The following is a 22,686-nucleotide window of genomic DNA, read 5'->3' as shown; positions in this document are numbered from 1 at the left end:
CAAAGGAAAATAAATTATCCATTATTGTCTTTTGGTTCTGGTCTGGTTTGTGTTTACACTGACAAACAAACCAAGTGGTATTAACATGAAGTCATTTGGACTGACGGACATTGGTAATTTTGGACAGTTTTGGTAACCTCACCATGCATCATCAGCACTACACAGACCCAGTGAGGAAAAAGAAAACAAAGTATATTCCGCTAAGAGCAGGTCATGCTGCACTACTGAACCTTATGTGTTAATTTATCTGATCTGGTGTCACAATGAGCATTAGCCAGGACTGCAAACACAAGTCATAAATCATGATGGGCAGGTAGAAACGGTAACAAAAAAGAGGCATTTTGTACCATAATATTACATGGGGATGTGGGTTGTTATGTATCAATCCCTTTTTAATGAGGAAATGCTAAAACATATGTAGTAGTACACATGGCCGTAACCAGCTAAGAGGTCACCGAGGTCCCGAAGTCTGTAATTATATGTATGCTATAGTCAATAAAATATTTTAATAAAGACCATTGATAACACGATCAACTTAAATGAAGGCTTTAGGACCATGCTGACGCAGCTGATTACAATGTTGCAACCCTCATTTCAACTTGAAAAACTGTTCCACGCTTGGGGAAACACATGAAGACATTGTGCGAGCAATAACTGAGTGCACCACTGTTTGCGGGCAGAGTTTTGGGAGGTGGACCTACCATTTACCTTGGAAAAGGGTATGAGATAATCACGTTTTATTAATTTCCGGGTAGGTGAATAGGGTAAAGCGTCTCCCCATTAAGAGAGATGTTGTGTGCTTTACGCACAAGGCACAGCAGCTTAACTTCACGCCAACACGGTTCTTATAGTGGGACTCCTTTCAAACCCTCACCTCCATAAGGCCCTTTTTGTTACCAGAGGGGCCCCTTGTTTAGATCTACACAACATGGCTAAATAAAGATATGATTGCAGATACTGGCTCAGCATAGCACACTTTCGTAGCATGAACATTTTCATCGGGGAAAAAAAGATCTAGCGGAAAAAGTAATACCTTATATTTAAATGGTAATTGATTGAAAAATTATAATATAAACACATCTAAACATTCCCAATTCAAAATGAAAAAGAGCTGTTTAGCAAGCAATATTCACTACAGCACCACATTTCACTAAATGTAAACAATGGATCCAATATTTTACCTCCTTGAGACAGCCCATGAAGTTGTTGCTCACTGGAGATCCAGGCAGGTCAGCGGTGCTAGGGCTTCCACCCACATAGAAGAAGTCATCAGAGCCCAGCATGGTGTAGTCTTCCTGGGTGTAACCCGTGGTGGTCAGAATCCCATCCACTGATATTGTCACCTGACAATGAGGAGTGAACAGTGAGGGGGACAACAGAATGTTTTCCTTGGATTTTAAGGACAGAAGAAGAAGAAGAAGCCTACAGTGTTGTTTTTGAGGTCACTCACGTATTATACTCAAATTATACTATATATGAACTATAAATACCAGACTTGGTGATGGTTTTACCTGTGTTATGGATTAAAGAAGACAGATATAAAGAAAATCTGCCAGCCCACAATTTTCTTTATTTTTGATGTGAGTTAGTAGATGGTACATGTGGGTGTTGAAACTATTGATAGGTATGAAGGTTTAGTAAAATGTCAAAACAAAGATGTTAACTGGGTGAATTTAGCTCCAGACACCGACAAACATGCAATGATATTCATCTTCGTGTGTGTGTGTGTGTGTGTGTGTGTGTGTGTGTGTGTGTGTGTGTGTGTGTGTGTGTGTGTGTGTGTGTGTGGTAACAGAAGCAACATGCAGGAGCAGACAAAAAAAAACACTCACAAACTAACAGACAGGAAGGAGGAGCTAGTGGCAAGTCACACAAAATGTAACGCAAACATGCAGGACATACGACAGAGTAAAGACCCACACTGCAGGGCATCAGTCTGGGAATAATGTAAAGTAGTGAAAACCCAATGATGACGAAACCTCAGACCTTTGACAAGAAATTGACAAGCAGATGTGGAAAATAACAGAGTAAAATAAAGTACAATGTACGTTCATTCATGTAGTGTATAATATTTATGTACTTGGACTTAAGTATTTCATTTTATGCTTCTTCTTACTACTACATTTATTTGTTGTTGCTCTTCAGAACATTTGATCCGTTTATAAACAAAGTACTACATAACATAGTAACAATCTCCTCAACGTTAAAATGTTTCTTGTTTTGTTAATTTTGACAGTAATAATAATACATTAATACTGCATATACAGTTTAGGGGAGACTGGGTATGGTTGTAACATGGGGAGAGTTGTAACAAAACCAATTCCACCAATTGGAGATAAGTTATGTGATCATCATATTTACCTACTTCCTCTGCGATTAGGCATGGTGGTCATCAAGTCAGAAAACATGTACATTCCGAATATATATAGAAAAAACTGATTTTGAGGTCAGAAAGTAAATTTTTAAATATATTTTTTAGTATCTATACTGTTGCAGATAAAATTCTTTCACTTACTGTATATTAGATTGAAATGTACTTTCTTAGGCAAAATGTGATGCTTTTTTCCTTTCTAATTTCAAACCACTATGCTAAAACAGCTAGCTAAACATGGCTGACAGGGGTGGGGTGGGTTGTAACACTTCTTTAAAAAGTGCTCTATATTCACGAGGGACTTTCTTGATTTTAATATTTTACAGAGTGCCCTTTACAGTATCTGGGCCCACCAAGCCGGCACTCCAGGGTTACCAGCAATGTCGTTCACATGTTGGCTTGTGCATCGGCTCGCAATCGTTTCCTTACGTCTTCGCCGGTGGAGAGGGCAGAGAAGTGTACAGGCAGCTTGTGAGAAATTCTGGTGCACATAAAAATGTCCCAGTACGCCAAAGAGTAAAATATAGAAGTGCTTGTACGGCGTATGTGTACAGAGTACCGGTGAGTACCGGCCAACTTCAAGCACTGACTGTGACATTTACACACATTGACACACACAGACACACTCCTCTTTTTTGTTAGACTTAAGGATGTTAAGTACATTGTAGTATTTATTAAGTATACTGTTAATTAAGGTTATTCTATAGCTTAGATTTACATACACATGCATGTGTGTGAGTCATCAGACAAAGTCTGTTACAGTGAGAGAGAAACATTGTTCAACTCACGAGGTCTGTCATATCTTGTAGATGACTGAATTGGTGCCATGTGTAGTGAACAAATGTGGGTATTTGTATAAAGGTTTTAGAACTCTAGCTAAAAAAATCAGCAAGTTTTAGTTCCTGAAACAAAAAGTGTTACAACCATACCAGTCTCCCCTATAATACAACGCAAATAATACAAAGCTAAAAGGGTCTATACTATATGGTAAGTACATTCACTTTTGATACGTGATATACTACTTCTAAAACTTGGGATGCTTGATTGAGTATTTGTAGTCTGACCCCCAAAATTATCCTCTGTTCTTAGTTCTAAGTATTTTAGACTTTCAAAATGTCCAAATATTCAAGAAATTTCAAGACCAATTAGAATCCAGTTTTCTTATCTTTTCATACACATAGTGAATAGGACACAAGTTAAGAGTTCCACTGTGGGTTTTTTCTTTCTTTTTTGGTTCTTGTACTCTCCTAACAGTTTCCACAATATTACCATGAAAAACCATTTAATAGGAAAATCTGTAATGAAGCAGAAGAGATTAAAAAGGAAAGCAGAAATGACCCAGGAGAATGGATAGAGGGACAAGAAAAGTAAAACCAACATAAAAGCTGAGAAATACAAAACCAATTTCTTGATTTTTGGGAAATGGTATCTCGATGCACAGAAGTGAAAGAAGGGAAGAAGCACACAGAAAACAAAAAAAATGACAAAAAGAATGATATCTACCATACAATGCAGTGTGTTTACCATAGCGTATCCAATGGCTGTTTGCTTTGTAGAAAGGTGGGGTGGGTGAGAAACGAATTCATAGAAGTGTTTTTTAATAAATTAAAGCAAATCAAATGAAAACAAAATGGTGAAAATTGAGGGAGTTAGTACACATGTTAGTAAGAAATACTTAGAGTAGATAGGGTAGGTAGGTAGGAGGTAGAAACAGAGGATTGGAATAGAAATCAGGGCATACTTGGCCTTGTTTCCCAAAAACATTCAAAGATGTTTGTCATCTTACAGAGGTTCTTACATCTGTGGTGTCTTGCTCAAAAGCACTTGAAAGGAAATGTCCCTTGAAGTTCCTTGCTGATCAAGGCATATTTATCCTTTCTTCACTCTTCTGTGATTTGTACACTAAAACTTGCCAATGTTGTACAGCTGCTCTTCTTTACTGCTGGGTTCTACAGTGCAGAATGTTGATTGCACATGATGAGTATGTAAATGTAAAAATTATTTGGTTGCAACGATGTGAGTTATGACACCTGGATTAGCAAAATACACAGATTTGGTAAACTTACTTCCCACTAGCAAAGACGTTCTGCATACTCAACTCATTTGTACTCGGTCTTGTCTCGGTCATTGGGGAATCGGGATTTTATTTCAAGACCAGTCAAGACCATAACTTTGGGAATATCAATAAATTGCTTGTGCATCGTCTGATTTATTAACATCCTAACTTTGATCGGATGTAAAACTTATTGCTTCAAATGAAACCAATAATAACCCTAAATAAAATTGTGTTGTTCCCATTAATGACTGTCCCCCCTCCCCACGATGGTAAGGTCAGAAAAGGAGTGTTTAATAAAGATGTTGATTGATTTCAGCTGTTAGTGTTTGTATGTGGGTGTTTTGGGAATGTGGATCTTTTAGGGTCAATTTGATAAGTACCTATGATCTCGTTCCACATTTTATTGTGTTTCAAATAGTTTGGGGAACTGGTATTGGTCTTGATTCGGTCTCACCCTCCCTCGGTCTTGGTCTCGACTTGGTCTCAGCCCCTAAAAGTCGTGGTCTTGTCTTGGTCTCGATAAACTCTGGTCTTGGTGCCAGGATCTCAAGTATTTGGAACAAGTACCTTGTAAAAGACAAGGTGTGCCAAATTTAGAAGGTTACAGCTGTTATCTGTCTATATGTCATTGTGCCTAATACAAGCTTTTTTGGCACCAAAAGTCATTTGCAGATAAACTCATTTCTATCCTGTCTCATCTAGGTAAATATCATATCGGTTCAGACTTGATTTTGGCAGATACTTGATATCAAAGGACTCAGATCGGGATCAGGGCCAAAACGGCAGTTTTCATTTTAACTAAGAGAATCTGCATTTCCCATACATGATTGAAATTGACTACCTAAACATGAGGGATTGATAGGAAACAAAGCAGTATGTAATCCATTGTTACTCTTTGTAATTTGATCTCATTGATATCAGCCTCACTGTGTTTACTCCGCTACTGCTGTATCAGAGCTGGATTAAGTTAGTGCAAATGCTAACGCACTGTTTCCTACTGCTGCTGCTTCGCATTAAAAGCATCCATCTGTCAATACAAGGTGGCTTCTGTTGTGAAGCAGTCCCAGGAAACACAATGGATTGGTCACCGAGGTAAGCGCTGATCGGGATCTAACAAAACAAGACATCTTTGGTCATTTTTTGTCAGTGGACGAGTTGTAAGTCTGTCTGTGAGTAGCGGAAGAGTCAGGAGCAGCCACGGTTAGCGGTTAGAAAATGAGCTGCAGGCGACCTCCAACTGCTCAGGAACTACTCCTTTTACTGGGACCTGCTGTTGTGTAAAAATCTGCTGAATCGTGTGCTGCATAGAATTAGATCGTGGTTGCAATTATTATTGAATTACTTTTTATTTAACCAATGTGAGTTTGTTTGACTGCACTGTAAACAGATAAACCAGCTGTTCCCCTTTTGTATTCCTGACAAAGTAGCTGCTTGCTGTAATATTAATGTGCACTTGCTGTTACCACTTGTAGCCTGTCATCAAACCAACCAGGACTGAAATTTTGAAAAGATTACAACCTTAACTAAAGTCAACAGTCAGTTTAGGTTACTTTTTATGTTTTATCTGCTATTTTTTCAAACCTTTCATTTGCACTTATGTAATTAGCAGAGGTCTTGGGTGACTAGAGCCTCTCCCTCTGATCACCCCATAAAACGTCTGTCCACAGAAAGATATAGCAGTAGGAAGAACAAATGGAAAGAGATAAAGGAAAGAGCCTTTAAATGTGCAGCAATGTCATGACAATAGAGAAAGAGTTAAGATGACAGACAGTGAGAAAATCAGACCTAGAAACAATTAAAAGCCAGTAAGAAATATAGATATATGTAATTAGATTCAGAAAGAAAATTCAGTTTAAACAGCATAACACCAAAATCATTTGCTGCAATAAACTGCTTTGCACAGTGGTCCAAATGGCGAGCTATATAGAGAGCTATCAATTTAAAACATTTGGGTTTCACTATCGTACATAAAGATCCCATAAGATGATGATGGTAACACTTTCACAGAATTTCTTACAGCTACATTTTAGATTGAAATCTGTTCATTTCATTGGAAGCGCCACAATCAGTGAATTCATTGATGGATTCAAAATAGATCCATGCAGAACTTTTAGCTTTAGGTTCAACTGTGGTGAACTTGGACACACAAAGGAACCTTTGAGGGAATGGTCAGCTGAGTCTCCAAAATGAAGGAAGCTATTATATTGGCTGTGGAACGCCATCCAATTCTATACACTGCTCTGTGTAACGGCTCCATACAGAATATTTAACCAAGCCAGTAAGCTTAGCAGGCTGTTGTGGCTGGCTAACAGCATGCTACCAGCTAGCTAGCATGTTTGAACTTAACTTGTATACATCATCATCAATACCATTCATTAAGATAAGATTTAAGAACTAACCACAATATACATTTCTTCACACAATCCACCCCACATCTGTGCCTTACCTGCCGGAGGTTGCGTGTCACTTTGACATCATGCCACGAGTTGTCGTTAAACTTCCCATTGACTGGCTCCACAATGGCTTCAAAGGCCCCAGAGCCCAGGTTGATAACAAGTGAGACAGCGCCGTCCTTCAGCGCCAGGTTGACGTAGTCAGCTGACTTGCCGGTGTGAAGGATAAGGCCGTTGCGCTGCCATGTCTTGAAGGAGAGCGTAATCTCATCGCTGCTGCTCTGGATGGGGTTCTGGGAGAGATCGTAGCAGAAGTATTCTGAGCCCCGGAAAGTGGCTACATTCTCCTCCCTTGCTGTGGTGAGAAGAAAAAAAGAGGACAGGTGTTGGGAACAGTATATTTTGAGTCAGAGAGCATGACAGATTAAAATTAGGGGTTAACATTCAACCAAAAGTTACCCAAGACATCTATAATATTTATATTAAATGAAGAGTAGAATAATAAAAACATAGTAGTATAGGTTTGAATATTAAACTTCATGGCTTCAATTCGGTTTAGAAACCAGAGCTCTTCTTAAACCTTTTTGGTGCATATTTCAAGTTCTAATATTAAAGGTGTGGTCATTTTTGTTAATCCTAAATTTTACCAAGTCAAAAGGTGAAAGTGATTTTTCTTTCATATTTTTTTGGCTAACTCTGAAGGTACTGGGTTGTCATTAAAAATAAGCATTGATCAAGTAATAATCAGTAGAATTTAAGACCTCCCTGACAAATAAGCAGAGCCACCCTGTCAGAAAATAAGAACCTTCAGAAATATTCAACATGTGCAGAGAGGAATGCAGGCAATAGGAGAAGTGAGACGATACCACAGATAATGCAGCTATCATCTAACAACATCAAAAGCCTAATCTTGCCAGTGAAATTGCCATTTCCTGTCAAACAGCTGGCTTGTGACACAGTGGTTATGGCTTGTGATGAGACTGAGAGAACCAAAAATTGGAAGGAAGCCACAGAGAGAAGCCAGGATACTGACTGTATTTGCCATCTTGGTAAAAGAGAAAGGAGAAATACCGGAGAGAAACAAAGAAGAGCTGAAAGAAAGAGAGGAAAGGCCCAGCAGAGCTGAGGGATATCAAAGAAAAATGGTCCAGTCAGGAGTTATCTGTGAGATCATCATCAATTAACTGACTGTCGCTTAAGTGAAAATACTAGACTGTGGGCTCAGCCACAACACAATCTATCAGCCACCAAGACACCATGAGGATCTGCATTAGTGCAGCTTTTATGTGAAAAAAGAATAGAACAAAAAAGAATGAAACAAAATGGCCACAGCTTTCATCTCCTTAACACAGACACCTCAGGCATCACTTCCTCAAAGACTCATCCCACACAACATAGGCCACTCTAACGTGATGAGGGAGAAAAGTGTACTTGGTTAGGATCTGTCTCTGCTTTCTATATCTGACAGTAGAGAGACATATTTCAAGGGCCAGATAATATTCTAATCTAGTTTGGTTTTTAGTTTCCTCTTTCTAATGTTCTAAAAAGGTTGCTTTACATTGTGTTATAAATTAGTTTACTCTCATTGGTGTCTGGAAAGCAATGTTGTGGTGACACTGGTCAGTGTCTGAGAGGTGGCAGTTAGTCTCAGCACTTTCTCTTAAAACATATAGGAAGGCACTCTGTAACGACAGAATAGCTTATTACTCAGCATTAATATGGACAAATAAGAACTACCCCAGATTTCTTTTCAGCACTGTAGCCACAGCTCTATAGAGCCATGTCTTCCTATAGCCCTCAGTAGTAACGACACTTTTGACCATCACATCTTATTACAGACCGCTCTAAGCTAGTTAAAGTTGTTTTTTTATTACATATCAGTTTGTACATGTTAACAATGAATCCTCCATGCACACCGTAGTTAGTCATAAAGTTCCACAAGGTTCCGTGCTTGGACCAATCCTATTTACCTTATATATGCTTCCTATGCAACATTATCAGGAAACATTCCATAAAACTTTCATTGTTATGCAGATGATACTCTACACTAATTATATCTATCAATCAAGCCAGATGACACCACTCAGTTCAACTTCAAGCGTGCCTTAAGGATGTAAAAACTTGGATGATCTGCAATTATCTGATTTAAAAATATGTAATTTACATTACTCCCACGTAAAACAAATTGCAAGGACTGCCTTTTTTCAACTATGAACAGTAACATTGCTCAAATCAGGCCAACATGAAACATCCTCTTTCAAAATTATACAGAAAAACTAGTCCATTCATTTGTTACTTCTAGGTTGGATTTTTGCAATTCCTTATTATCAGACTGCTTTGAGTCCCTTAAGACTCTCCTGTTGATCCAGAATGCTGTGGTACATGTACTGACAAGAACCAGGATAAGAGATCATATTTGGTCTGGTTTAGCTTCTCTGCACCGGCTCCGTGTAAAATCCAGCATAGAATTTAAAATTATTCTCCTCACCTACAAAGCCCTTAATGGTCAGGCACCATTACATCTTAAAGAGCTTATAGTACCTTATTAAGCAACTAGAACACTGCGCTCCCAGAATGCAGGGTTACTTGTTGTTCTTAGAGTCTCCAAAAGTAGAATGGGAGCCAGAGGCATTAGATATTAGCTACTCTCCTGTGGAATCAAGTCCCAGTTTAGGTTTAGGAGGTAGACACTATCACTATATTTTAAAGAAGGCCTGCTGTATTTGAAAAGTGCAATGAGTTAACCTCTGTTATGAACTGGCACTATATAATATATTATATTATATAATATATTTATAATAATATATAATAATATTTTTTAGGAAGAGGATAAAACTGTTTTGGACTTAATTGTGGAATGTCTCTAGCCTTGAACCTCTGACTGTTTCCAATAGCATCAATTAAGCAACAACTCTGTCGCCCATGCTAGGAGACATGCTGTCAATTTCAGTGGTGCCCTACTTGCTAGAAAACAACATACATTTGAACACTGATGCAGCAAGTTTTATCACGTTTTTTTTTTTTTTATCAAATCCATTAGGGATAAAACTGTCTCTTTACAGCATTCAACATTTGGAGGATTCATCATGCTGTTATGGTTGTGGTAAAAAAATAAAAAATAAAAAGTGGTTGGTTAAAGTAGTTAAGCTAGTTTAGCACTGATTACTTTTTGTGATTTTGTTATTAAAGTAACAACACTGTCAGACAGAAGAATTCACACCCACCAATATGTGGCTGAAGAAAAACTATTTTTTCCTGTATTCCCTCATCTACCTTTTGGCCTGGCAAAGTCAAACTGCATCTTGTCTCCAGCATGGCTCCCCTAAGGTGAGAGTGCATCCCTGCCTGTCTCTCCATCTACAACCCACTGTGAGGAAAAAACAGCTTTATCTGTGTACCAGAGGAACCATGCTAGGTCATCCATGAGGAAGTTTACCAGCAGAGCTGGAATAAGAACACCCTGCTTCAGATGGAGCATGTAAGTAGAAAAGAAAAGCAGAGGAAAGGCAGAATTTTACTAGAAAAACAAATCAATATTAGCAGGTTTTTAATTATTTTGTTATGGTCTATGAATACCCAGATCCAAACATCCAATATTCAAATATAATATTTTGTTTAATATATTTGGTGATACACGGAAAATAAAAAGTCAATACAAAATGACATTCACCCAGAGAGGTTTGTCATAGCCATTTTGCTGAAATATGGAATGGAAATAAATTGAGAATGAATAGAACTTCTTTATTACTGAAATGAAGATGAAGTAAGGTGATTGTTATCAACCCATAATGGTTTTAATGGCATCCGTAAGCCATTCCATTTGGAGTCGGCATTTGATGGATGAGCTTGGATGAGTCCTGCGAGGGGTCATCCATAAAAATGTCAGAAGGAGAGGTGGCATAAGGAAAAGTTATGGCCACAGTAAATCTCCCTTATATTTGGAAGGTATGGGGGGATGCTGTATGATCCGGGTGCCGAGGAACTGAATTTGTGCTTTTTTCTCCAACTTTTCAGCAGAATTTGCCATGTATTAAGACATAACTTGTTCTCCACCTAAAGGTTTGTTATGATTATTTTTTAAATATTCTGGTTTGGTTCATCAATTTCAAGAACAGTATTCTGTCAGTGCTACATAACTAGCACAAGTGTTAAAATACTTGTGTGATCCAGCTAAATATCTTGACTGTAAGACTAATAAAATGAAATGCATGGTTGATCTCTAGATGTTTGTTAGATTTCTTGCCATTTTGTTGGCAGACTTCTTTACACTTGGCCAGCGTTTCCTGTTGCCAGTTTGTGCCATTTCAAAAACTTACTTTAGAAATCCACATCACCACAGATGTTATTATAAGGCTAAAGCTAGATGTGTTCGAAACTGAGGTTTGACGGTATAAGTATACGGGTATGATTAATGACTGAAGAGATCTGACAAATGAATAATATGGATTGTTTTTTATAAATCATAAATGTTGCGACAGGCCTCAGTGGCACCAGGGTAATGGTTGTAGTGAAAATGAATCTGCAATAAATAAGAGCGACATCGTGATTTATGATATGTGGATTTTCTGGCCGATTTCTGCATGGCTGACTATGATAAATCTGTGTGTGGAGTGGCCATTTTGTGTCTGTCATGCAATAGATTTACTGAAGCCCCGCTCACAGTGGGTCAGTCAGAAGAACCCCAATTTTAGAAAGAAGAAATTAACCATCTTAGATCTATTTTGTTATGTCCATATGGTCTCTTCAGCAGAACAGCAGCATTCTGGGTATAAACCTCACAGCTGATAGTTGAAAACTCTGAAGGCTACGGCTGACTTCTATCAACATACTGACTGCGCCACAAGGGGAACAAACACTGGACCACTGCAACATGCCATTCAAAAAAAACGCTACAGAGCAGAATCGTGTTCAGGTAGAGTGACAGTCTTGCTGATGTCAAAGTATGCATGGCCCTAGTGACACAAGTGGTCAGGAAATGGTCAGGCCAATTAGAGGCCACAGTCTGCGCTACATGACATTCCAGGACACCACTGTTAATGTCACCAATGACATCAATTGAACAGTAGTAACTCTAAAAATTCAGGTTATAACCTCAAATACTGAGGGATTTCTACTCCTGCACCATCAAGAGCGCTTGCCTGGTATAAAGAGTGGTGCTCTACGCTACCTAAAGGACCTTTTCACTAGGTGCTGCAATAATACGGCTAGGAAAATTGATGCAGGAGAAACCTCTGAAATTTGAAATTTGAGGGGCTTCTGAGGGAGCACAGAAGGGAGGGATGTATTTGTTTGGCAGCTGAGTTCTAATATCAACAATCTGTCAGCAGAATCACTTACTCTCCCTTTAAATTATCGGTATTTATGTTGCCCCAACTGCTGCTGCTGAGCTTTAACTGTGACAAAGCTTTCAAACAAATCTACAGGTAGCAAATCAGGAAGTCACTAAAAGGGTCATCATACAACTGTACCTGCAAATTGTACAAATCTGATTTGGTGCTTTAAAAAAAGAAAGTGTCTACACTGTCACAGTCACTATAGTTTAATTTGAAAGATAATCTACATATAATTGAAAGCGTGGCAATAAACAATAAGACTATTTTAACACAGTTAACCAGCAAACATTCTGATGCTTGATTATGTATCCTATATTTTTCTTATTATCAGGATATCCAATGAAAAGACCAAAACCAACAATTTGTTAGTCTCTAAATACTTCCCTATTCTGTGTGTGGTATTCAGCTCCAAGTCCAAGTTGGTCCCTACTGAAGAGATAAATATTTACATATGGCTCACAAATATATATAGTTTTAAAAAAGGCTTTCTAAAACAGCTGGTCACTGTAGTTTAACATTAGTTACTCAAACAGACGGAAAATAGTGCATTTGTTGGGCACTATACATTAATTTGGTGCTCTACTGAGTACTTCCATAAGCACGATAATGTATGTAGGACTGAGTCAAAATAAATCATTTGACAATTTTCTAACTACCACACATTTGTGAATGTGAAGACCTGCATAAGAGGGGATCATGCAGGAGGTCCTTAGCTTCTGCAATGTGATTTATTTCTAAAAAAGAGGAGCGGCATGGTGCTGCAGTGGTTAGCTCTGTCGCCTCACAGCAAGAAGGTCTTGGGTTCAAACCTTAGTCTCCTATGTTCTCCCTGTGTCCCTGTACACAGAATAAGCGGTTGACGATGAGAGTTAAAAAATAGGGTACAAATCAATTTTATATAGGGATTTCATCACACTGTTGAGGAATGTTCTTATAATGTATTTTTCATGCTTACACAGCCATAAATCCACAACATTTCTATAAAAATGGTTCTTGGAATAATTTTATATGTACTTATAAACACAGAGAGGTGCAGAGAGGTAGTGCAATCATAAACTAACTAATAAGGAAAGTGGAGAATAACGTAGGTTTAGATTAGCCATTTATTAGCCACTAATTCTCTTTCGCGCCTTCTCTGTGCGTCTCCCCTCAGATGAAAATTATTCTTTTTTGTCAGAGCTGCAGGTCACACCACCAAACACACAGAGAGTCACTGTCAGCTGTCCTGTAGAAGCAATTTCATAGCCAGCTAATTTGAATTTGCCAGATAATTTTTCATCTTCTGGTATTAGCAGTATTTCATTAATTCCTTCATCTTTTCAATTACAGGTTCGCGACAACTGCAAAGGTGAAAGGGAGGAGGTGGTGGTGGTTTGTGGGGAAGATTATCACACAAACATCCAATAAATCTGGTAAGTACTAGCAGTGATATGGTACATATAGAGGAGGTTTAACTGTGACCTCTAGTCAGTAACTGCTGGAAGCCAAATACCTATTTGAAGAAAGCCTGTTACATTTTTAAAAAGCCATTAATTTATGCATTTCCTTCCTTAAAGGATAGGCTTGGGTTTTTTAAGTCTATCTTAATACAACACTCACATGTCATAAGTACATTTGAGGAGAAATTGGTTTCTGTAATTATTCCTCTTCTCCATATTGGCTGTGAAGTGATCCCTTCATTGACTCCAATATACACTTAGCAAAATTATAAATGCAACATTTAAGTTTTTTCCCCCCATTCATCATGAACTGAACTCAAAGATCTAAGACTTTCTCTATGTACACAAAAGGCCTATTTCTCTCAAATATTGTTCACAAATCTGTCAGAATCTGTGTTAGTGAGCACTTCGCCTTTGCTGAGATAATCCATCCACCTCACAGGTGTGGCATATCAAGATGCTGATCAGACAGCATGGGGATTGCACAGGTGTGCCAGTCAGTATCTGGTGTGAGCATCATTTGCGTCATGCAGTGCAACACATCCCCTTCGCACAGAGTTGATCAGGTTATTGACTGTGGCCTGTGGGATAGGCTTGGGTTCTTTAAGTCTCGACCTGACTTATTTACAATGTTACAATGTTGGATGTTCATGTTAAACATGGCCAAAGCTTCAAATAATGACATTACAGTATTTAAAAGAAATCTCTGTGAGCAAAAACGCTCTGTTTTCAACTGCTTTTTCTACCAACGGCTCCGTTCTATGACACACGGAGCCGGTGTTCCATTTATGGTCATTTGCTCCAAACAGCTATGCTCAGTCTGCCTGTATCGCTCAGCGACAACAACAGCATGGTAACATGCTTCAGGTCTTGGCCAATCAGAAGACAGTGGGCTCTGAGAGGGGGGACCTTAAAGAGACAGGAGCATCTACAGCTTGTTTCAGACAGAGTCTGAAATGAAGGCCTACATGAAGTCATGTATAAGACAGAAAAAGATTTTTTTGAACTTTGAATCGTGCAAAGCTGCTATAAAGGAGTCACAGAACTACAATATAGGACTGGAAAAGCAGTATAATAAGTCTCCTTTAATGTTAGTTCTGGTTAACATCAACTTCTGACTGTCAGCTGACCTGTGTAGTAGTAAAAATAAAAAGGTGCATTAGGCAAAATATAGCCTTATATGTAACTAAAAACATAATATTTTAAGCAAAAATGGCTTTTATTAATGAACATCTGATTACTGTAACACAAACAAGTAGTGGATGAGTTATTGAGTTTTGCTTTGTGTTCATCAAACTCGAATTTGAACTTTAACATCGATTACCTTTAAAATCAATATGCAACTAACTTCTTTTGTTAAGTTACATTTCAGTGCATTTGTTTAAGATCCATATCATCACCACCGCCACCTGCTCCCCTCTGAGCTTTTGCTGGATCTGCTGCTCCTATCTGTTCTCTCTTGAGTTGAAAAGCAGCACTATGCAAGTAAATGTTTTTGGGACACTTCAGCTCTATTAAGCATTTATATCCACTATACAAACATTTAATAAATGATTTATAACACGCTATAATGTAGTTGTAAGCAGATATGTGTTTTGTAATGGGCACTATTTGTCAAGATCCATAGCATATTTCACATTATTGCAAATGTATTTGTGATTGTCATTCATTATTTGTTTATACAGCAGCCTGCACTTAGTGTGTCCACAGGAGGTTGGTTTTTGGCTCTTAGTAACACATAAATCTAATTATAACTACAATAGTAGTGTGTGAATGAGAGGCAAAGTCCAGGAGCTGAGTGTGTAACGAGTTAAAAAAAGTCTTAAAAATCTATTAAAGCCACAGAATACATTTGCATAACGCTCTTTTTTTTTTTCAGTAAATCTGGTTCAGATTTAGTACCAAATGTCCTCTTTGTGTTTCCACAGACAGTGGAGGTGCAGTTGAATGGATGTGCATGCGGGGTTTGCTAGACCAGTCCCACATATCGCCATATGGAGCTCAGGAACATGGTACATAAAGAGAAAACTATAGCTTTAGACAGCAATAGCAGCTTTGCTTTGGACAATGATGATATAGATCAACCGGCATTCTGTATACACACACACAAGCATGGACACACACCAAAGAAGTTATTACACGCCCCAGTGAGTGCATTATGATCTCTCACCTACTACATGATGGCCGCTGGTGCTCAGATGGAGAAGAAGAAAATAAACTATTAAGCAGGAGATGAAGACAATAACCGCAGGTGCCAAATTATTATAAAATTAAGGTTTGAGAAAATGGGGAAAAAAACTGAGAATATAAGGAGGAACTTGAAAATCTAAAATAAAACCTATTGCCTAAACCCGATGATTACATTTCAATTCAATCTGTGTCATGTTGCTATTTCTGGAAACGTTTTTTGTGTCCTAGACGAGACATCCACTGGCATTCCAGAGGCGATCGATATTGTCATTTTAAAATGTTATGATAATTATAAAAAAATGTATGATTATTAAATATTTAAATGCAATTTTATTTGGCTTCACTCAGCTTTTGTTCTGTGCCATGTCGTCAACATCTGTCAGCTAATATTTTTACATAAACACTGCTTCATTTATGTCTTACCCTATCTCACGTTCAGGATATCATATGGAACAACCTGATTACTAATATCCCTGAATGATTCTAACAATATGCGCGTTACTGATCATCTGTGCCTTTGACTATTCTACATCACAAATATTCTCCGTCATTCTTTTTGAATCCTGTTATGGAACATATTCATTTTGCATGGAACAGAAGTAACCTGACCACTCACATGTGATTCTTACACAGCAGTGTGAGCTAATGAACGGAATGAGGAAGAATCACCTCCAGCCACCACATGTGCTTTCCTACACTGCTGCTCTTTGGATAAACTCTAGACTTGAGAGAGTGTCCTCATCAGTTGTCATTTGTGTAAATACCTAATACAACATACGTTTTTTTTCCTGACAAGAACCTCAAAAACTGTGAATCATCACTAGCCGTGTTTCCATCAACGTTTTTTAATATGCATTTTGAAGTATTGCATTGAAAAAGGTTGATGGAAACAATTCCTTAATTTCACAAAAAAGTTTTTACGCTCGCTTGAGGTGGTTTTTGCCTTTGTCGAAAAAGAGTAAATGCGCTAAATGGGAGATGGAAACACTTTTTCCGTATAAGTTCTGACGTAGCTAACTTGTACCTCTTGACTGATCAGCTGTTTCTGCTGTCGGCTTGGTCTTGCCCGGTTGTGCAGAGTTCTGCAGAGTTCTGCATACCTGCAAGAATTGCTGGTAACGATGGTAACGCTTATTTGTGCTGAGAAAAGAGGTGGATGCAAATCTGGGCAGGTAGCCTTCATCAGCTGTTCTGCCAAATTATGCATTCACCTCTTAAAGGTGCTTTTCAGATCCTTTGTTATCGCCACATATTTTTGCTGAATCTCAATGAATTCAATGAATATTTCGCTATGTCTTTGTAATTTCTTTTTTGCGACATTTCAAAAGTACGCTTAAAATTCGCATGACAATTGGATGAAAACATGGCTACTGTTGTCTGTAAGGAACAAAGGCAGATAGCATGATATTGGTAAAACACAGTAAAACCTTTAAGGCAGGGCAGGTTGGATGTTTAGACATTCACAGCACACAGTTACGTTCCTTTTTCCTATTTACAGTCAAAAATGTTTCCTTTTAGCCATGACCATGAGCGTTTCCTAGCCTTAATGACTAACTATAGCAGTGGCATTTCAGGTTTTTTTTGTACAGTAAGTAGTGCACTAACAAAAGATTTCATCCCAGAAAATTATAATATATATATGATATTATTCTATATCCAATATATAGAAATAAAATTATTTTATTTTATATGTGAATTGAATTTTTTTTAAACACACACACACACACACACACTTATCGGTTTAATTCTTATTTAATTTTATTTATTTAACTGTATGAACTGAATTGTTCTTTTGTATTTTCCTTGAAGCTTTGGCAAAACTGTTGTATTAACATTCATGCCAATAAAGCAAATTTGAATTGAACTGAGAAAGTTTTTTTCCTATTCGTGTCAATATTTTGACTGAGGAACATGCACATTTTGCCTCTCCAGCCATGCCATATTGGAGTGGTTGGCTGACCTAAGGGCTGATTTGGAGCCAGTTACAAGAAGGAGTCACGCAATACCTGCCATCCCCAAAACTCTGCATTTCATCTGGGTCATTCCAGCATACTGTAGCTGTTTCTGCTGGGGTTTCCAAAGCAGTTTTTCAGGTGTGCTGTCCACAAGTACTTAGTGCAGTCTCAGGCCGGATGGTCAGGTACATACGATTTCCACATACTCAGGACGCACTGAATGAAACAAACCGAGGTTTTTACACCATGGCTGCTTTCCCTCCCAACCCTCCATGGTGGAAACCATTAAAACACGCAAAACCCTCATTTATATACTGCCACCTCAATTGTGTTTGCATCTGTTGTCATCTGCGCAATAATTCTTAGTTAATCACCCCTAACAGGGACAACAATAACACATGCAATATTTTAGAATGCACACGCAATTTAGTACTCTTTAATCGGTGTGTTAGTAAATCTGGCCCTTATTATTTTAGCACTGATCCTAGTGAGCCTCTTAAAAAAGCAAAAGCTTTACAGTGTTGTTTATATCCTCTAACAGTCATTTAGATGACTAAATGATGGCTGTTGTCTTTTTTCCTTAGATACATTTACTGCATATTGTTTACATTTCTACCAATCAGCCAGGTTTCAACTGTATTTGATTTAGTATGATCATATTATACAGCTGTGAGTCAGCATAATGGGTCATCCAGCTATCAGCATCTGGATGAAAGATAAATGGAGAGAGGGATGTGGGGGAGTAAAAAATAAAATGGAAAATGAAGAATAGTAAATCTTCAGCCCCCTCTGCACTGAAAAGAGACCTGAGATCTGAGGCACATTGGTGGAGGATGGTGGAAGGATACAGAAGCACAAGAGAAGGGGCTGAATGCAGTAAGTAAAAAATGGTGGTGGGGTGGGGGGGTTAAGAAAGATAACCATCAGTAATTTCAGAGAGCTGGCGGATTTCCATTTGTTTAGTGGCTTGGCCAATAGTGCGTTGAGATGTCTGCACCAAACGGCGGAATGGAACTGAAACACAGAGCAGCTGGAGGGGGGATGGAGCCACTGAGTCATTAGCTCTGAGGAAGGACAGAAGAGGTGCTGCCATTTTGATGGCTGAGCTGTTCAGACAATGGCTTCTTCACACAAACACACACACACACACACACACACACACACGGATAGAGATTGACAAAGTGAATTTGTGATCGGTGATCCACTGATACTGGATGCAAATAGTTCAGGGGTTTCTGAGAGGGGCCCTGTCCTCAGTAGAGATAATCCCAAATGGGAAATGTATATAACTGACCAGTAAAGGCTAATAATTCACAACACTGATAAACCCTATGATGGAATTATCTGTGCAACAGAATAGATTGACAGTTGTCTCCTTCACTCAGACAACAACATGGAGTCCTCCTACACCTCAATGACCAAGCACATTACAGGATGGGCTGGCATTGGACTTTGATTCTGATTCTCAGCAGCTGTAGAAATACTGTCACATCCCACAAAACTAACCACCAAAAGTTAAGTTTAACAGGTCAGAGGAAGTTTAGTGAGAAATAGGCAACGGATGCCTGTATTAAAATGACGTGGTAAATGTAAATCCACAATAGCGTTATAATTTTCCATATATCTATGTTATTTGAGTAAAAATGAAAATAAAAATGACCTTCAGTATCATGAAAGGCACCATCAAATAAAATATTTTATGATATTAATATGAAAGTATTGTTTGACTTATATATTTATACTGTATAATTACTAAGCATTTAAATTACGCATTAAAATCCAAAAGGAACATCTCCTAATTAGCTTAAAAGGACTAGTTTGCATCCCTAATTTACTTCATTAACCTCATCTCCATAGTCATTTCTTTAACAACCAGTTGTCAGACTCTGAAAAATGAAATAAAGTTAATTATCAGGGTGTAAAGTAAGTGTGCAGGACAGAGCTGTACACGAGTATAGTCTAAGCTTGTATCACATGTTCTCAACCCTGGACAAGTAGATAAGTTAGTAATGACATCCAGTTAATTAATATTACTTTGTTAATAATTTAGCTAACGTTACAAAACAGCCAAAAAACGTGCTGAACAAGGGGAGATGTTGGCTAGCGCTAACCTCCTTCACTCTTCCAGCAGTTGGGGAAACTACAGACTTTTATTAATGGCACACTGTGACCTACACTGCACGTTTACTACCAGACTGAATTTTTTTTTTGCGATTTGCTTAGATTTGGGCACAAAAAGTACTTGGTTAGGTTAGGAAAAGATCATAGTTTGGGTTAAAATAACTAACTACGTCAGATAACACGTAAGTTAACTTACTTACGCAATTTACGTAACTCGTGTAACTTAAATAAAAATATATAATGTTGACTTTTTGTTTCACACAGGACACAAACCCTGGTCTCCTGGATCAAAGTCTGGTTTCTGGCCCTCCATTCACCCCAACCACCAATAAGGCTTCCCCCAATATGTTGAAAAATGATGCTATAGGGATCCCCAGTGCATTACAAACTGACGCCGATGGGTCTTGATCATGTGGGCATGTGTGACCAGTCGGGGAGTGGGAACGGGTTTGTACAACAGACTGGTGTGAGTGTGAGCCACACTTACGCTCTCTCTCTGTCTCTCTCCTTACGTGTATATGTGCATCAACAATGAAATAACAATAATCAGTTGTATAGTGTTCTTTGATATTATTCTTAGCAGCAGTAGTATATGTTATTGCTTAAAAATAAAACATATTGTGTTCAGTGGGACAGAGTTTATATTCTTTATCCAGACATTTAAAAATAATACATTTTAGAGCAGTAATCGCAATACCGCAATACTGTAAAACCATGATATTTTTGCTTACGGTTATCCTACCGTCAAAATCTCATACCGGCCCATGCCTAGTACAAATCACTAAATTTGAAATAGCAATCCATAAAATAACAATCTAACACGGCAGCTCTCTGACAGAGAAAGACTACTAATTGTACTTCACATAGCTGCACATTTCTGCCTACAATAATTACATCATACCAATACTTGTAAGTACTATACTTACACTCATAATTCATAAGTGCCATTGTTGCACTGATACCACAATTGCCACTGCACATCTGTGTATATACTGCAAGTGTAGCTGAAGTGTGCAGCAATGTTTGTCTGGTATATCTGGTCAAACATCAAAGCACATCATATCTAGCATATTTATTGAGCAATATATTACTCCCATATATTCTTATAAATTGAAAGAGCTAGTTAACACAGCTGAAAATAAAAACCTTGTGCAACCTCTATATTTTTATTCTCAACAGTGGTCACGTTCTGTTCTTCATTCCTGTGTCCAAAATTGCTCCATATTTCATTTCCCATGTTCCATATCAGTCTGTGTATGGTTTGTTCTTTCATTATTTCGTTTCAATTTCGTTTTAAAACCAAAACAGTAAATAAATCTGCAGCAGATACACTTGGGTGATGGGCCGATGGGGGTGCTGAAAAATATTGACTTTGATATTTAACGTGTCCGATTTTTGTAGCTTTGTGTGTTACACTTGATAAACATGCAAGCAGATACACTTGGGCGAGGGCGGTGCCTGATTAAATGTAGTTAAGATGAGCTTGAACGTCAACATAGGTGGGTTTTTAGTTAGAAAAACAGGAGGCTAATGTTCAGTTTGTAACTCCCTAGCAACTGGGACAGGAACAGAAACGCCTCAGAAGTTGCCTAAGAATCCTCTGGTTTTTAAGATTTCTTCAGTCTAAAATTTTTCAGTGATAGTTGTGAGTACATCCAATGGTAGGCTACACAGCAAATATGAACTATTATTAGGTTCGGGTAATTTTCATTCAGCTTCTCTACACCGTTTCCACCTGACCTTTATTTTCTTTCTTTGTGGCGCTGTGCAGAGCCTCCAGCTGCAGTAGGCACATGGATTAGGCTATGCGTAAAACAGGAGCATCAGACTTCATCCAGCCAGGGGGAATGACCACTGACTGTCCAGTGCGCCGGTTCCACTGGCAACACAATGCATCTTAGGTCTAGCGGGTAGGGAGCGGGGCGCTGGAGTGTACAGGGCGAGGGAGAGGAGGTTGCGGGAGCGACCTGGTGCGCTGCGGACGGTCGGTGATCATTCTCTCTGGTTGGACGAAGCCTGACGCAGACCACAGCTGTTGCAAACAACAGGCGCACGTGTACAGCAGCCAGTTAGTTTGAAAACCAGTAGGGATATAAAACCGGTCATACATAGAACAAAACGCAGCTCCGTTTTGGTTTTAAAACAGAAAAAACAAAAAACTTCTTGTTTTTTTGGTTTTTCCGATTTGGTTTTGTAACGAAATAACCAAAGAACGAACCAGACACGGATTCGTACCGACATTAATTACTTATTTACAATTTGTTTCTTCCTGACTTGGACATCCTTTTTCTGTTGTCTTTTCTTATTTTCTTTTGCCTAATTTAAAGCTTTAAAATGCCTGTGCACTGTTTCTCCATTTTATTGTATTTGCACAGTATATGGAGATGGTAACTACTAACAATCATCTTTAAATCTTGAATCAAATGAGTGTGAAGTTATACAGAGGCCTTAGTCAATCCCTCCTCACAGGGAGAGTGTGTGTGTGTGTGTGTGTGTGTGTGACCGGATATGTGAGTGCATATGCACATGAGGCATCCATGTACATGTGCACATCTTCCCACATATGCAGAAGTGAAGGATGACCCCATCCACTCTTACAGACAGACAGACACACACACACACACACACACACACACAGCCATAATTCTCTGAAGCATGACAGCAACGTTGGCTTCGTCCCTGGGGGCTTTTCATTTACTGCCCAACATAATGCCACATCCCCAAACCCCCATCCCCATCCCAAATAGACACACACTCCTCCTCCTTATTGGCTATTATCTGGGCTGTCGGAGCCTGTGTTGATACCTAATGAAGGGCCATGGTTGCCA

General features: G+C 38.5%; 1 protein-coding gene across 1 annotated transcript in view; it reads right to left on the bottom strand.

Annotated features, from left to right (window-relative positions):
* LOC119910947 (neurexin-3a-like) overlaps positions 1–22,686 on the bottom strand; it is a 214,598-nt gene that overhangs the window by 128,500 nt on the left and 63,412 nt on the right. Inside the window, exons 5-6 of the mRNA XM_038729815.1 lie at positions 6,874–7,175; positions 1,182–1,343 (exon numbers count right to left, since the gene is read on the bottom strand). Of these exons, the coding sequence (XP_038585743.1) occupies positions 1,182–1,343; positions 6,874–7,175 (464 nt within the window). The remainder of the gene's footprint in view (positions 1–1,181; positions 1,344–6,873; positions 7,176–22,686) is intronic.

The sequence above is a fragment of the Micropterus salmoides genome, unplaced genomic scaffold, assembly GCF_014851395.1.
Source record: "Micropterus salmoides isolate LMB-PRFRI ecotype aquatic unplaced genomic scaffold, ASM1485139v1 Ms_hic_scaffold_19, whole genome shotgun sequence".
Taxonomy (NCBI): Eukaryota; Metazoa; Chordata; class Actinopteri; order Centrarchiformes; family Centrarchidae; genus Micropterus; species Micropterus salmoides.
Note: the sequence above shows the minus strand (reverse complement) of the source record. Positions and strands in the feature narration are given on the sequence as shown.